The sequence below is a fragment of the Lagenorhynchus albirostris genome, chromosome 4, assembly GCF_949774975.1.
Source record: "Lagenorhynchus albirostris chromosome 4, mLagAlb1.1, whole genome shotgun sequence".
Lineage (NCBI taxonomy): Eukaryota > Metazoa > Chordata > Mammalia > Artiodactyla > Delphinidae > Lagenorhynchus > Lagenorhynchus albirostris.
Window position 1 is genome coordinate 77256250 of NC_083098.1, and position 14508 is coordinate 77270757.

The window sequence follows — 14508 nt, forward strand, 5'->3', positions numbered from 1 at the left end:
AAAAATAATTTTCCTTCAAAAGGGGAGAACAGGGCTTCCCTGGTGGCGCAGTGGTTGGGAGTCCACCTGCCGATGCAGGGGACACGGGTTCGTGCCCCGGCCCGGGAGGATCCCACATGCCGCGGAGCGGCTGCGCCCGTGAGCCATGGCCGCTGGGCCTGCGCGTCCGGAGCCTGTGCTCCGCAACGGGAGAGGCCACAACAGTGAGAGGCCCGCGTACCGCAAAAAAAAAAAAAAAATACCGCAAAAAAAAAAAAGGGGGGGGGAGAACAGATTCAGTTCAATTGACTAATTACCCAAACCAAACCTTCCAAACAGTTGAAATTTCCTTCTCCTATTTATATGTAACTAAGCCTATTAATAATGTAATAAAGATTAATACACATGCAGAAAGCAAGATGCAGATATAAAGTCATTAGGATTGTCCTTTTGCAAATCAGATTTCCTTAAAACCTATAATTTTTTGCTCCTTGTCCTCTGAGTCCAAAGTTTGCACTTATTAACAAAATATATCAAATGCTTAATTTATTAAACACCTTATTTAGTTCCAATCAGAGCCCAGTCTTTGCTCATACAAACTTTTTCCTTTGCCCACTAAATTTATCATTTTTAAACAGTAAGTTTGTAAAATCACAAGATAAGAGATCTGGGTACTTCCCTGGTGGTCCAGTGACTAAGACTTGCGCTCCCAATGCAGACGGCCGGGGTTTGATCCCTGGTCAGGGAACTAGATCCCACAGGCGCAACTAAGAGTTCGCATGCCACAACTAAAAAGATCCCGAGTGCCGCAACTAAGACCCGGTACAGCCAAATAAATAAAAAAATATTAAAAACAAAAAACCAAATATCTGGCAGTTTCTCCAAAGAAGAAAAATCCAAAGGATTTTTACACAATTTAGAAAATATTTTCTACTTTTAGTGATATGAGATCTACCTTAAATTTAGGAAGTCGTCAGACATTTTCTTGGAACAGACTCACCAAAGCCAGAGTGAGTGTACCTCCTTTTGGTCTATGAGAACTGCTCATCCACCAGCATAACCTACACTAGAGGAAATAAGAATCAATGTGATAATAATTGTACTTTATGGCATTCTTATTTTTAAATTTTCAAAGTAATCCACTGTCACTTTAGCAAATGTAAGAAATATGAACAAAACTAGAATCACTTCTCTTGACACCCAGAGAGAACAGTATTCTGGGATATTTCCTTCTAGCCTCTCAATCTCTCAAAGACAAATCACTTTTATAAATTTCCAATTATACATACAGTTTGACAGTGCCTTATTGGTAGAATGTTATCACCATAACTTATGAATCATGAGTTTTTATACCACTTTGTTCAATGTCTGAATGGCCACTAACTCTAAGTGACACATATTTTGATCCTTGCTTTCCTCAGCTGTAAAATAGGGTTAGCTGCTCTATTAGGAAAATTAATGGCAAACAATATTAAGCTTAAAGAATGATTAATAGCCATTTTAATAGCTGTATTAATAACCACTGAATTTGTCCTAGGACTCATTGAAGGTATACTTCCGTTGTTCCTCATTCATTCAGCAAATGCTTAGAGTGAATATTATGTACCCCTTGCACGTCACGTGAGTCAGATCGGTTTCCTATCCCTGTACATACCCCTCAGCCACATCAGGAGTTAATAGTGTTAGCACAAAACACATCACCTTCCCCCACACCTACAGTTCGTACCCTGCATTTCTCTTTGGTCCCACCACCATTGTATCTGACCTTTGCAAGACTCCTTACAGGTTTACAGGCATCCACCATACTGCCAGAGTGATTATTTTTTTCAAAAGGTGAATCTGTCACCATGCCCCACTACAGCTTTATAAACCTTTCAGTGGATTCTTACTGATGACATATTAAAAAACAGTCCTCCTGAGCAAGGTCCAAAGAGTCCTCCCAGCCTGGGCCTATCAGTTGCACCTGCCATCATCCCCATCCCTGCCCCTGTGGCCTCCTGGCTTTCTCTACCACTGGGCCTTTGCACACATTAGCTTAGTCTGGAAAAGTTCTTTCTTCCCCTCTTTGTCTAATTCAACTCATCCAAACTTTAGCTCAGCTGTAGTGTCATTTTTTAGGCAAGGCTTCCCTGACCTCCCCAAGTCAGGTCCTTTTTTTTCTCCTACCGGGCACCAAGTAGGTCTTACATGGCGCATGGCAGAAGTTTTATACGGGAAATTAATGGCCATCTACCCGCTACACTGGAAGTTTTATGAGGGCAGAGCCCACAGCCATGTTTTTCTACGGTAAGTGCAAGGCTGACTCAATTGTAGTTTTCACACTTCAATTCCATAAGCAATACCTGGGGCGCTTATTCAATGCTTCACCTCCATGTAGTGATTCAGTAGAGACAGGGACCTAAGAATCTGCCTTTTTACAAACACCTTACCAAGCCATATGGTTAGAGGCCTTCCCTCTTGCTATAAAGGGTTCTAGAGACTTCAAACTCATTTTCGTTTCTTTCATTCTCCATATTTGTCTACATTCAAGCATCCAAGATGTTAACAGACTTACTATATATGGCCTATGAGGTAGTAAGGGTTAACTTAAAAATGGGATGCTTAGAAAACTGGAAGGAGGCCTAATTAGCACCTGGTTCCAATTATGTGGTTTCTGTAACCAAGAAATCAACAGCTCTTAACTCTGATTTCATTAAAATCCCTCACGTCATCCCCCACCCCATCCCTGCACCAGGAGAGCGCTGGTGCCGGGTCTCAGTGTTTTCTTGGTAATCGGGTAGAAAGCTTGGTAACCAGGTTAGGATGAGAATCCCTGTGTTAGATGGCGCCAAACACCGTTTTCACTTACAGAACTGCAAGCGCATAATGACAGGCGAAATAAAGCTGCCTCTAACTGAATCTTTAAATACATTTAGGAGGACTTTTTTTTTTTTAAGTTAACAAATTACCAGCTGAAGTCCACTTGAAGTTACTTAACATCTTAAAGCTGCCCTTAACCACCCTGTTCCCATCCGTACCGGTGACATCGTGATTAGCAAGTCACCAGCGCTCACAGCCTTTCTCCCTCAGCACCGACTAAACCGAGATCAGCTGTAGGCCATCCATTCTGGGTTCTGACTCTGCGTTACCCATCCCCAAACATCAGAGTCCCCTCAAACGTCAAGGCCTGGCTCTAGCCTCCACCTGCCCCAGAAGGATGCTCATTTTAATAGATGGCTTTTTATTCAATTAATTTCTTATAGGCATCAGCCCTACAGACCTACAAGTAGTAAACCTCACATGTGAGTCCCTCTACACTTTTCTCTCAAGTGACTAACCTAGTTCAGAGCCCGGTTGCTCTGTAAGCAATGGACAGATATTAAAGTAAAAGGCCCAGACTGTTAAGACAGGCTCTCCTAAATCTTAAGGATTTTACGCAGTGTATCAATTGTTTTGCAATGCTTTTATTTGACAAGCTTTGTCAAATACAGCCTTTCAAGAAGTACTTTGAGGGAGCGGCAGAGAGGAGGAAGAGGGGCACGGAAAAAAGCTCACTTGTCTGCTCCACTAGCACACGTTCGGCGGGACCAGGGTTTTGGTTTTTTCACATTCATTTAAATGATATATTTGAAACTGAAAGTGCTGTCACAGGATAAGCGTTTGCCTTTGCATCTCCCACACAGATCTTGACGGTGGGGCCTTTTGGGGTCCACGTGGCGAACTTTTACTGGGCAGGAGCATCTAGTCTGTTTACAATTCTGAAAAAAAAAGTGAGAAGTACATACAGAACATAAACGCTTGGCGATGTCCTGGAACTTCAAAGTTATTTTTCTAGTCCATTCAAATACTAACTGAATGCACGCTCAGCAAAGTCCTGTGCTAATCTTGTTCTGTCTACATCCCTTCCTAGCAAGGAGAAGGATGGGAGGAGTAGAGCATTTTATCATGCAGTCCTGCTCCCACGTTGCACAGGATTCAATGCTGAATTGTGTGAAGTTTCTTTTAAAACAGCTTAAGAGGAAATCTGTCCCTGCCCTTGAAGGGTGGAGAACAAGCGAGCAGGAGAGAGGAGTTTAACAACATCGAAGATGTGAGGCCAGGAACCACTAGCAGGCCCGGCACCAGTGGCTGACCTCGGCCCTTCTCCCTGCTCCGAAGGACCGCAAGCTGAGGCAGAAGGCAGAGCAGCAACTGCTGGGCCAAGAGCAGAGTGGTTAGAAAGTTCGCTTTCATTGTCAAACTCCTCTCTCCTACTTGAGAATCTACCCTACTCTCCCAAGATCTAGATTAGTCTACGTTTTCCATACTTAATTTCTCTCCACCCACCCTGCGGTGTTCATGCTTCCGGCATCCACCTGGAGCCAAGTGTGTTGATTAGGCTGTGCCTCTACTGGCAAGTCAAGCTCCACTAGCTGTGTGATTAACAGGCAAGTGTAGTCACTTCTCCCTCTTCGATGATCAGAGCCCTTTATCACAGTGCAGTGCTCAGTTAACAGTAACAAGCAACGTGTTACCAGTTAACCCCATAAAGCTTAGGGTTAAAGCTAAAGCAGCTTAGGTTGACTTTAAAACAAATCCCTTCCTGAACTCACAGGCAAAATGGAAACTTTAAAAAACCCGTGCTTTTACTAAGTACTTTAACTTGCGTATGTGCTTCATAAAACGCATTTGGGTAAAGCCGTCAACCTTTACTACTTCATAATAGTAGAAAGATAATCTGTTTTCTAGGTTTACTTTCTCCTACATTCAGCTGAGTCTCAGGCAAAGCAAACATTCTTCCACACTGCAAGTGAGGCAACAGCTTCTAGAGACGTTCACATGACCGAGGTTTGCAAGAGCAGGAGAAAACCTAACACCAAGGCCTTGTTTCCCAGTTAAGTATTATTTCTACAACTCCTTCCAGAAAGAAATCAAAACCTCAGGTCACTGGGAATCTAGGCTCTTTTAGGAAATACATTCAAGAAACTACCTCCAAATCTTCTAATCACTACCCAGTTCAAACACAAAATACAAACATTCAATTTACTTGACAGGTGATATCCTCCACTCGGTAAGGGTTATAAGACTTCTGACATGTTCTGCAAAACTGCTTGTAGTAAACCTGTGATGGGAAAGAGGAAAAACTTAGAGCAAAACCCTCCTGAACCTTTTGTCAGGATGATGCCAGTTACAGGGCCTTTCTTACCTTGTTAGTGCCCTGTACACACCACACATAGGCACTTTCCCATCGGATGTTGCAGTCCTTGCAGTGATAGTAGCCATATTTCTGTTCTAAGAACTGAGCAAAAGGAGAGCAGAGTTTAACCAACATGACATCTGAATTAGCCTTCATCTCAGAAGCTTGGAAAGGATCTGACACTTAAAACTGGCAACTCCACTCCATATCTTGGAGGAAAGTAGAATCAGGTTCAAGTCCGTCTCCACGACGTAATCATTACGAAAGCTAATGGCTTAATCAAGTAGAAAAGCAAGGGCCCACCGGAATTTACATAGCAGATTATCTTGGTTCATAAAGCAAATTAACAGATTACTAAGCAGGTGTTTTCCCTCAGGCAGGCAAGGGGAAAGCCAAACACATAGAGTTCCTGAACTTTGGGATTCTTTGGGGAGGGCTTCTCTCTGTAGAATAGGTCTGATCTTAGAACACACGTGAATGAAGTGGTTAAACTCAAGAAACTAGACTCTGCATCCTAAAGTGATCTTGGGTGAACACCTTGAAAAAAGTTCTCTATGGGCTTCCCCGGTGGCGCAGTGGTTGAGAGTCCGCCTGCCGATGCAGGGGACACGGGTTCGTGCCCCGGTCCGGGAAGACATGCCGCGGAGCGGCTGGGCCCGTGAGCCATGGCCACTGAGCCTGCGCGTCCGGAGCCTGTGCTCCGCAACGGGAGAGGCCACAACAGTGAGAGGCCCGCGTACCGTTAAAAAAAAAAAAAAAAGTTCTCTATGCTGCTAATTAAGTTTCCACCAAAGAGTGCTGCTGGGAATCTAAAATACAGATAAGCCATAATTCACACATAATATGAACAAAAGTAGTATTACCTTATTCTTAAGTTCTTCTTCTCAGTGAGAAACAAGTTGTAAACAAGTTTTTGGAGTTAGGCCTTTAGAATTGGAAGGAACTTTGGAGGACACTGAGCAATTTCACAGGTGAGCAAACTGAAGCCCAGGAAGGTAAAGACTTAAGATCACACACAGCTTGTGCACAAACTTGATTCACTCTGTGTTCCCCCTCCCCCACTAAACAGCCCTGGGGAGCCTGGAAGAGACCCCAAAAGGACTCTTCCGGGCCTCTTAATACCTGTCCAGCCTTTCCACTCCCCTGGGTTACAACCCCTCAGTGTGCTCCAGCCCTTCCAGTTTCAGGCAAGTACCAACTGGCCTTCCAAGCCTGCTCCTCTCAGGCAGCAATGCAGCCCAGCACAGATGCTCCAGCAGTACTCTTAGATTTCTGAAGAGGGGTGCGTCTTAAGGGCAAGAGAAGATCCTGACTAGGACCCCAGAAGTCAACTGTTAACGGTTTCTAACACACTGAATGAGAAAATGTGAGTGGGATCCTTGGCAATCAACTCCCTTTGCCAGTTAAGTTCACCTTCTGATGTTCTGAGACCCATCCTAGATCACCCAGTGCAGGATCAACACAGGACTACACTCCCGTGGTCAGAGCTTGATACAGCAAATACGCTCGGAATAAGAATGTTAAAAGGGCGTTTCCTCGGCCACCCCTGTGCAACCGGTGTTTTACCATCGCAGCAACACGCAAGCTACACTGGATTGAATTCTGCCGGAGAAAGACGACTTCAGCAGCTGCCGAAAGGCACACAGAAGTGCCCGCGCCTAAGGGAGCGCGCGCCTCCACTTGTCGCGAGCAGCCGCGGGGCGGGGACGGGGACGCGAGCCAGGAGGGCGCACAGCCCTGGGGCTCCCCCGCCGGTTCCCTGGCCGACTCGGGACTCACCTGGAAGCGCAGGCGCTCCTTGCCCGGCTGGGGGCTCCGCGGCGACCACCTCTCGCCCGCGGCGTCCGGGGCGCCGGCCACCGGCGGGGGCTGCTCCCTGCTCGCCGGTACGCCGGCCTGGGCCTCGTCCTCCTCGGACTGCGGCCGTTGGGGATCCTTCCTCGCCGACTCCTCTCCCTCCTCGGGGCCTCGGGTCCTCGCAGCTGGCGGCCCTCGCTCTCCGTCCGGCGCCCCGGGCCTCTGCTCGGCCGCCGCAGTCTCGGCCCCTTCCAGGAGGGTGGAAAGGCGGCGGGAAGCCACGGGCGAGTACACCGCCACGGTGCGCGGGAAGCGCACGGGCCGCGGGGCGCCGCTCGGCGGGCTGCCCTGCTCGGGGCCCCGGCGGGCCAGCTCCGGGGAGGCCGGGCAGCTGCCGCCCGCGCCCGCCGCGCCCTCGGGCTCAGGGCCGGGCTCGCGGGCCCTGCGCAGCAGCGTACGCCGCCCCAGCGAGCACTGCACGGAGACGTCGCGGCGCGGGTTCACCTGCACAGCCACGTCCCGAATGCTGGCGCGGCCGGGCCGCGGGGCGAGGCCAGGGCCCACCTGCGACAGGAGGGCCATGAGCTGCGCCCGCTGGTAGCTGTGGAAGTACTCGGCGGCCGCTAGCTGCCCGTAGCCCGGGAAAGACGACGAGGCCGCGCCGTCAGAGGAGGAAACGGGAGGGTAGCCGCCGTCCCGGTGCCGCCAGCCTCCCCCGCCCGCCGCTCCCTTGCCCTTGGCGGCGGCCGGGTAGGGGTAGGGGTACGGGTACGAGTAGAGGGCGCACGCCGGGTACATGTAAGCGTCCAGCACCTCGTCCCCCAGAGCAGCCATCAGCGCACCCCTGCCGCTCCTGCCCGCCCCTGCGTCCTAAATAAGCGACCTCCCGGGGGCAGCCGGCCGCGGGCCCCACCCCCGCTGGCCGCGCTGCTCGGCCCCCCGCACCCTCCCCGCCACCCGCTGGTGTCCCCGCCGGAGGGGCCCCTGCCAGACTTTCTCGGTGTGGGAACTTTCCACACCCGGAGGTTGGCACAAATACCCTGAGATGATCTGCAAAGAAGGCTTTCTTTGCGAAGCAGAACTGGTCTGTAAGTGAACTAGCTCCAGGTGAAGAGGATACCAGCAGAACCATAACGGCGATTCGCTGAGCCAGGTGGTCCCCAGCCCTGGGTGATCGTCGGCGCCGCCCGGGAAGCTGAGGCGAGGCTGATTGCCTCTGGCTAGTGAGCAAAAATGCGAAGATTTGGGGGAACTGCTCTGGGTCTGATACCTACGATCTCAGATTGTAGGTTATTTCATCATCTCAGGGCTGCCCTGAGAAATCTACGCCTTGAACCCTTTCAGTAAGTGCATAGGGAAAGCATTCCAGGGCATCTGTGACTAGGCTAATCGTTTTCTCCCTTTGGAGAACGTACTCCACCCCCGCCGCGCCCCCAACCCCCCACCTCAAACGGTGACCAGGTGGTGCTGTTGAGTACCACGAGGGTCTGATAACTGTTGCTCTTCTCTGGGGTAGACAGTCGCTCTACGGATTTTCCTAACCAAATAAACTTTCCAAAAGAGAAACTGATTTAGGGTGTGTTTACACAAATGCAGAAGACCAAATCAGTCCCCAGCTGAAAGCAAATGCCTTGTCCACTAGAAACACGTTGGCTGCTCGTTACAAATAGATACCAGGTCGAGTAATCAAATACGTTAATGTAATTTTTCTCTGATTTGATACAGGTTGGACAATAAAATACTATATTTCATTGTTTAATAGACCTGTTTGGGGATTCTTCTGAATACAGGTCAAATTTTAACAATGTCAAGTATTTATAAGCTGAGCAAGCACACTTTTTTTTAACAACAAGTACATTAAACTCAATTATGCTTTACAAATATAGCGTGTTTTTACTCATATAAGATAGTGCGTCAAAATTCTACATTTCCAAGACCCTGTTTTCTAATAGTTAACATATTTGAAACGATCATAGAAATCGGTAACGATGAAAAACCCAAAAAGCACATTTGTTCAGGCAGCACCCTAGCAATCCCAGGTGCAAGTTATATTACGACATTGATTTGTAATTTATGAAAACGCTTGGTTAATATACCAATGCAACCTTGTGGTGGGCAGATCAAAACTGCTACATGTATAATAATGTGAACCAATTGTTGTTCTTTATGTAAACCATAGACACTACCACAGACCATAAACATGAAGTAATATTTCAGCAAGATAAACTCTCTTGTGTATCTCTATTTAGAGCGAAGTCTGAGTGGTTTCCATCATAATTAAATTATCTGCTTTCACTGTGCCATAGGAAGTGTCTGCCATTTCCTCTTCTTTTAGTTTCTTATAAGAAATATCTGTATCTTCATCCTCATCTAGAGGATCTTGCTTGTACAATATTCCACTCCCATACATTTTATATATTAAAACAAAAATCCCTGCTTCTGCAGACTGGAAAAGGGCATAAAGCAAGGGAAACATGTACATACTTCCTATGTTTTGCGGTGGAAAGGCCAGTTTTAGAATGGCGGTACAGAGCTGCACGTTCTGGCTCCCTGTTTCCAGGCACACAGTCCTCTTGCAGTTGGGTGGAAGATGGAAGACAGCAGCTAAGCCATAGCCTGAGGCGTAGCCTGCCAACGGCATAAAAATCGCTACCACATAAACAGCTGCAGGAATACTTGCCAGCAGTTTGGGTCCTAACATAGTGCAGGTCATTATGAAAAGGACCACCAGCGTCATTAGCAGAGACCACAGGGAAACCTAGTAAAAGAACAGGGATAAACAAGCCATCAAAAATAAGGTAGTTGAAGAGGGATTCAGGCAAGGGGATCCTGGGCTCTTGGAAGAGGAGAGTCATCTAGTCTGACCTCCCACACAGAATGGAGATCTTCGCCATTGAAAGTCTCTGACAGGGCTTCCCTGGTGGCGCAGTGGTTGAGAGTCCGCCTGCCGATGCAGGGGACACGGGTTCGTGCCCCAGTCTGGGAAGATCCCACATGCCGCGGAGCGGGAGAGGCCACAACAGTGAGAGGCCCGCGTACCGCAAAAAAAAAAAAAAAGTCTCTGACAGAGTATTCTGAAGATGGGTAGATCACCTCTTCAGGAGGCATCCAGGCTGTGTCAGACAGCTCTAATTGTTTGGCAACCTGTCTTTATGTCTAGTGACCATTTGCCTCCTATAACTGCCAGCCATTGTCTTGGATAGGCCCTCAGGAGCAGCACAGACAGACGGCTACTCCTGCAAAACAGCCTCCAGAAGTTTAAAAACCAGTTATGAGGGGAAGGCTACTCTTCTCTGGGGGCAGACTGTCCCAGGCTTTCAGCCTCCATTCCATAACTGTTTTGGAGTCCTGACTGTTCTGAGCATTTGTTTAATTTGTGAATGTGCCTCTTAAAAACAGAGCAGTTAGAATTGAGTCCAAGACACCAGGTATGGTCTGATGAATAGAGTGGACAGATGGACATTGCTTTCCCTGAACAGGACCCAGTGTTTTCCATAAGAAATTAGTTCTGGTTTTACACAGGACATAAAAGCCTATTGATTTATGAAACTGAGTGTCTGATATTTTTAACCTTCAAAATACTTTACAGCTCAGAGAATTGTTAGCAGTACCCAAACAATTACAACTCTTACATTAGGTAAGAGAAAAGAAAAAAATGTAAACATAAGATGTGAGGAATTCTTTGTAATCCTGCAACTCCCTGCTTTTTCACCTGTTCATGAGAAAACTCCCACATGTAAGTCTCTAATGACGCTTAGGAATTATTATATATAATAGAAGGATTTTAGATAAAAACGATTGACTGTATAAAACAGTGTGTCATCTTGATGTCTGACTGGTACATTTCACTCATGCAAATAAGACAGGCTTGTAAATGGTAAGGTGGAAACCTAAAAATCCTTCTCCTAGTTCTCCTTCAGATCGGTAGCTTTCTTTTTTAATGGGGGAGGGGATTGGGTGGGTGTCTGTGAGGGGGACTACAGATCCAGAACAGTTTAAGTGTTGCTTCTGGTTCCCTAGACATCTGGGAGGATACCCCTTTGGAGTCTATGGGATTGGCATATACTTTATATTCTTTAAAAGATTATTCAAAATTTAACTGGGCTGGTCAAAAAGTCTACCCTAAATGGTGCTGAAGTAATTATTATATAAGATACTCATGTTACAAATGTACAATTAGCAGAAACCAAACTTTTATAAATCAAAACTTATATTAAGTTTCAGAGTGTGTCTACATCAATAGCTTTGAGAGGAAATCTGATTCTTCGTTGTGAAAATATTGGCTCTAACATTTCCTTTGAACCATTTAAAATCATTTGGGTGAACACTGACACTGAATGCTCATTTTAAAGTGTTTGCAAAAGTATAAAAATATTATGAAGTGGATCTTAATGAGTGTGCTGGCTATGGAATAGGTTCAGCTTAAACTCAAAGTTACACTATCCCATTGAATTGTCTGTTATTTAAATATGTTTACCTGTTTTTAGCGTGGAAATAGGTTATTTGACTTTCTCTTAGAATTCCCAAGGTTTTATAGTAAATGCCATCACATTAATAGTATTACCTTAATGATCAAGCTTAGTAAGTTCTTAGTGATCTCAAAATGATCTATAGATATGTTATGTATAACATATAACATAAATATATATGTATATTTACATGTACATATATATTTATTACATTCAGAGTATATATACGCTTACAATAGAGCATAATTTTTTTACTCAAGGCTGGATATATGTACTGAAAAGAGCCCTCTAATTTTTCATATTAATAAAAGTTAGCCCCTCTGTATAATCAGATTACTTTGGTATAAGTAAAACACAAAAAATTGTCTTCTTAAATCTACATAATTGAAACAGAGTGATCCTTTTTCTCTTCATTGTCTGAAGGAATTTGCATGTACATTTTACACTAATTAGACTAATTCGTTATGTATTTTATTTGATTAACTTCCTAAAATGAGAATCCTGTTCATGATTTATTCTTATTTACTACTACTTTTGAGTTTTCAAAGAAAGTTTAATTTAGAAATATTTAAATTTTTTCTCCAATCAACTATTACAAAATCTCTACTGCTACAAAAAGCATCAATTTTTTAAAATAAAGCAATTTTGGAAATATTGCACAAAATAATAGAAATCCCATTCTTCCACTACCTTTAAAAATGAAATATTGCAATGGGGAAGGGAAAAGAAACAAAAATTTAGTAATGTGAATATATTCTGCATTATTTACCCAGGACCTAATTTTATTTTGTGCTTTAAAGCCAATGTTTTGTGTATTCTATTATATTCTATGATGTAATTTTTTTACGATGTAACTTTTAAATTACTTTTTGTCTTATTAGTGTAAACTTACTTCTGGAAAATTAATAAAACATTTTAAAGGAAACTTCTACAGAGTTTCTCAGAATTAGAGTTCCACTTTTAAAAAGTAGAGTACTGTAATGCATTTCAAAAGTACTGCACAAATCCTATTAATTTTATTTTACCTGCTTTGATTTTTAGTAATACATGACTTCTTAGTGGAAAACATGTTGCCATTTAATTGCACTGTCATCTTTTCCCCCCATGGTCTGTTTCCTCCTATGAATACTGATAGTTCTCTTACGCTGTTTTTAATTAACCCGGTGTCTTAATTAAAGCTATTATTTTTGAAGTTCCAAAAGATGGAACAGAAGTTATATTTGTGGCATAAACTTTTCTTTTTTTTTTTTAAGTTTATCCATGCAAGGGCTACCCAGTCCTTTTCTTCCTTACTTCTCTTTCCCAAACTTCTCACTGTTTCAGCCATGGGTCAGAGACCAAGGACTCTCTACGTGTGTAAAGTATGCAAAGTGAAGAGTGACCTTACCTTCACAATGTAGTCAGCCACCCGGTTGTATTTGTAGCGAATGAAGACGCCCAAACCAATAGGGATGAGAGTGCTGCAGAGAGTCAGGATCACTGTCCCTATGGGCAGTAACTGCACCAGAGGAGTGTTGATCCAAGCCCGGCTGTAGATCCACAGGCACAGGGGCATCAAGACCAGGGCCAGGAGCGTGGAAGAGATGGTCATGATGATGCTGCAGAAAAGGGAATGGACAGAAGTTGGAATGGGTTTTGAGCCAAAGAACCTTGCTTGAACATTGGGTAGAAGAGAACGGGGGAGACTGCAAGTCCCCCAGCTTGAAGTCAGGGAAGAACCTGCTTCATCCCAGGGGAGCACCAAGAGAGCAGCATGGCTAAGCCCAACTGAAACGTGAACTCCAGGCAGGAGAAGAAAAATCTCAGGGCTGCTGCCCTCTGCTTTATACAGCCTATTGAGCTGGTTACAGTCTGGATGACTGTGAGAGCCAGGAACATTTTTGTTTTCTTTTTAATCCTCCAAAGCACCCTATGAGGCATGGTAAAGCTGCTGAATACTACTTGTTGGATTAACCTCAATTATATTGTCTTATATATGAGATTACTTTCTTTACTGGAGCCAATAGTCCTATTTTGCTTTTACATTTCCCGTGAGTCCTGGTTTCAGACTTCCCAGTTTCCTTTGTCTTCCGGGGCCTGCAAACCTGCACTGACAGCCCAACACTCAGGGAGGGTGGGGAGGCAGTTGTGGATGAGACCCCAAGACCCTCAGAGCACCTCTGTCCCCGTCTATATCTTCTCCCCTCCAACCCTACCTCTTCATGTTTGCCTGGACTTCCAAAGCCCAGGCATCCCCATCATCTCCAGTTTCTTCTCCCCTCTTCCGCGCCTCATTCTAACCACCTCTCTCCTTCCTCCCTCCTTGGTCTTGAACGCATGGCTGTACACGCGGTTGACTGGGAGAAGAGAGATGCCTACCGGACAGCAGCTCCGTACCTGAGGTTCATGTCGCCGTCAACCAGCAGGGACATCAGGTTGGAGAGATTCCCGCCGGGACAGCAGCCACATAGGAGCACCGCCACAGCGGCCGACCCGTCCAAGGAGAAGGTGAGCGCCAACAGGAAGGCCAGCAGCGGCAAGAAGCCGAACTGGCAGACCGCGGCCAGCAGCGCGCCCACCGGCCGACGGACGTGCGCCCCGAAGTGGTTCATGTCCACCGTGCAGCCCAGGCCCAGCATGGTGATGCATAGGGCGGCGCCCACAAACACGTTCAGCCCGTGGTTCAGCGGCGTGTCCCAGAACGGGGGCTCGTGGGCGGCCTCGGGCTGAACGAACAGGGTAGGGCTCGGGCCGGCGGCGCCACCCGCGAAGCAGCCGGCCGTCGGCGTCAGGGTCGGAGTGGGGCCGGGGCTGAAACTGACGCCGGGCCCCGGCGCGACACTGAGCCCGGGGCTGGGGCCGGCGCTGGAGGCGGGCGCCAGGGGGGCGTCTGGGTCGGGGCTCAGGCTGCTGGCGTTGGGCGACAAGGTGTAGTTGTCCGGCTGCAGCGAGGACGGGCCGAAGAGCAGGGTGGCGTTGCCGGTGCCGTCCATGGCGCTTCGGCGGGAGGCTGCGAGTCTGGCTCCTGCCCGCCCTGCGGATTTCTCTGCCCTCCCGCCGCGCGCGACTCTGCGCCTTCGGTCGCCACCGCCGTCCGTCTGTCTGTCCGCCCGTCCGCACCCGCCAAAC

General features: G+C 46.6%; 2 protein-coding genes across 10 annotated transcripts in view; both read right to left on the bottom strand.

The window, feature by feature from the left end:
- Nucleotides 1-7765, bottom strand: part of ZAR1 (zygote arrest 1) — a 33672-nt gene extending 25907 nt beyond the window's left edge. For 3 of the 9 annotated variants that reach the window (XR_009540329.1, XR_009540331.1, XR_009540327.1), the window contains exons 1-5: nt 6914-7765; nt 5144-5236; nt 4985-5059; nt 3514-3716; nt 935-1040 (exon numbers count right to left, since the gene is read on the bottom strand). Coding sequence is in view for 1 of the 9 variants with exons in the window: in XM_060148215.1 (XP_060004198.1) it covers nt 3573-3716; nt 4985-5059; nt 5144-5236; nt 6914-7765 (1164 nt within the window). In the remaining 8 variants the exon portion in view is untranslated. Of the gene's footprint in view, nt 1-934; nt 1046-3406; nt 3717-4984; nt 5060-5143; nt 5237-6913 lie in introns of those variants that run through there. The other 6 variants (XR_009540332.1, XR_009540333.1, XR_009540330.1 and 3 more) reach the window with 4 other exon arrangements.
- A 938-nt stretch (nt 7766-8703) lies between these two features.
- SLC10A4 (solute carrier family 10 member 4) lies at nt 8704-14372 on the bottom strand. Its single transcript, XM_060148214.1, has 3 exons — nt 13777-14372; nt 12788-12998; nt 8704-9689 (listed from the first exon to the last, which is right to left on the bottom strand). The coding sequence occupies exons 1-3, from the start codon at nt 14370-14372 to the stop codon at nt 9177-9179; spliced, it is 1320 nt and encodes a 439-aa protein (XP_060004197.1). The 3' UTR covers nt 8704-9176.
- Nucleotides 14373-14508: the final 136 nt, after the last annotated feature.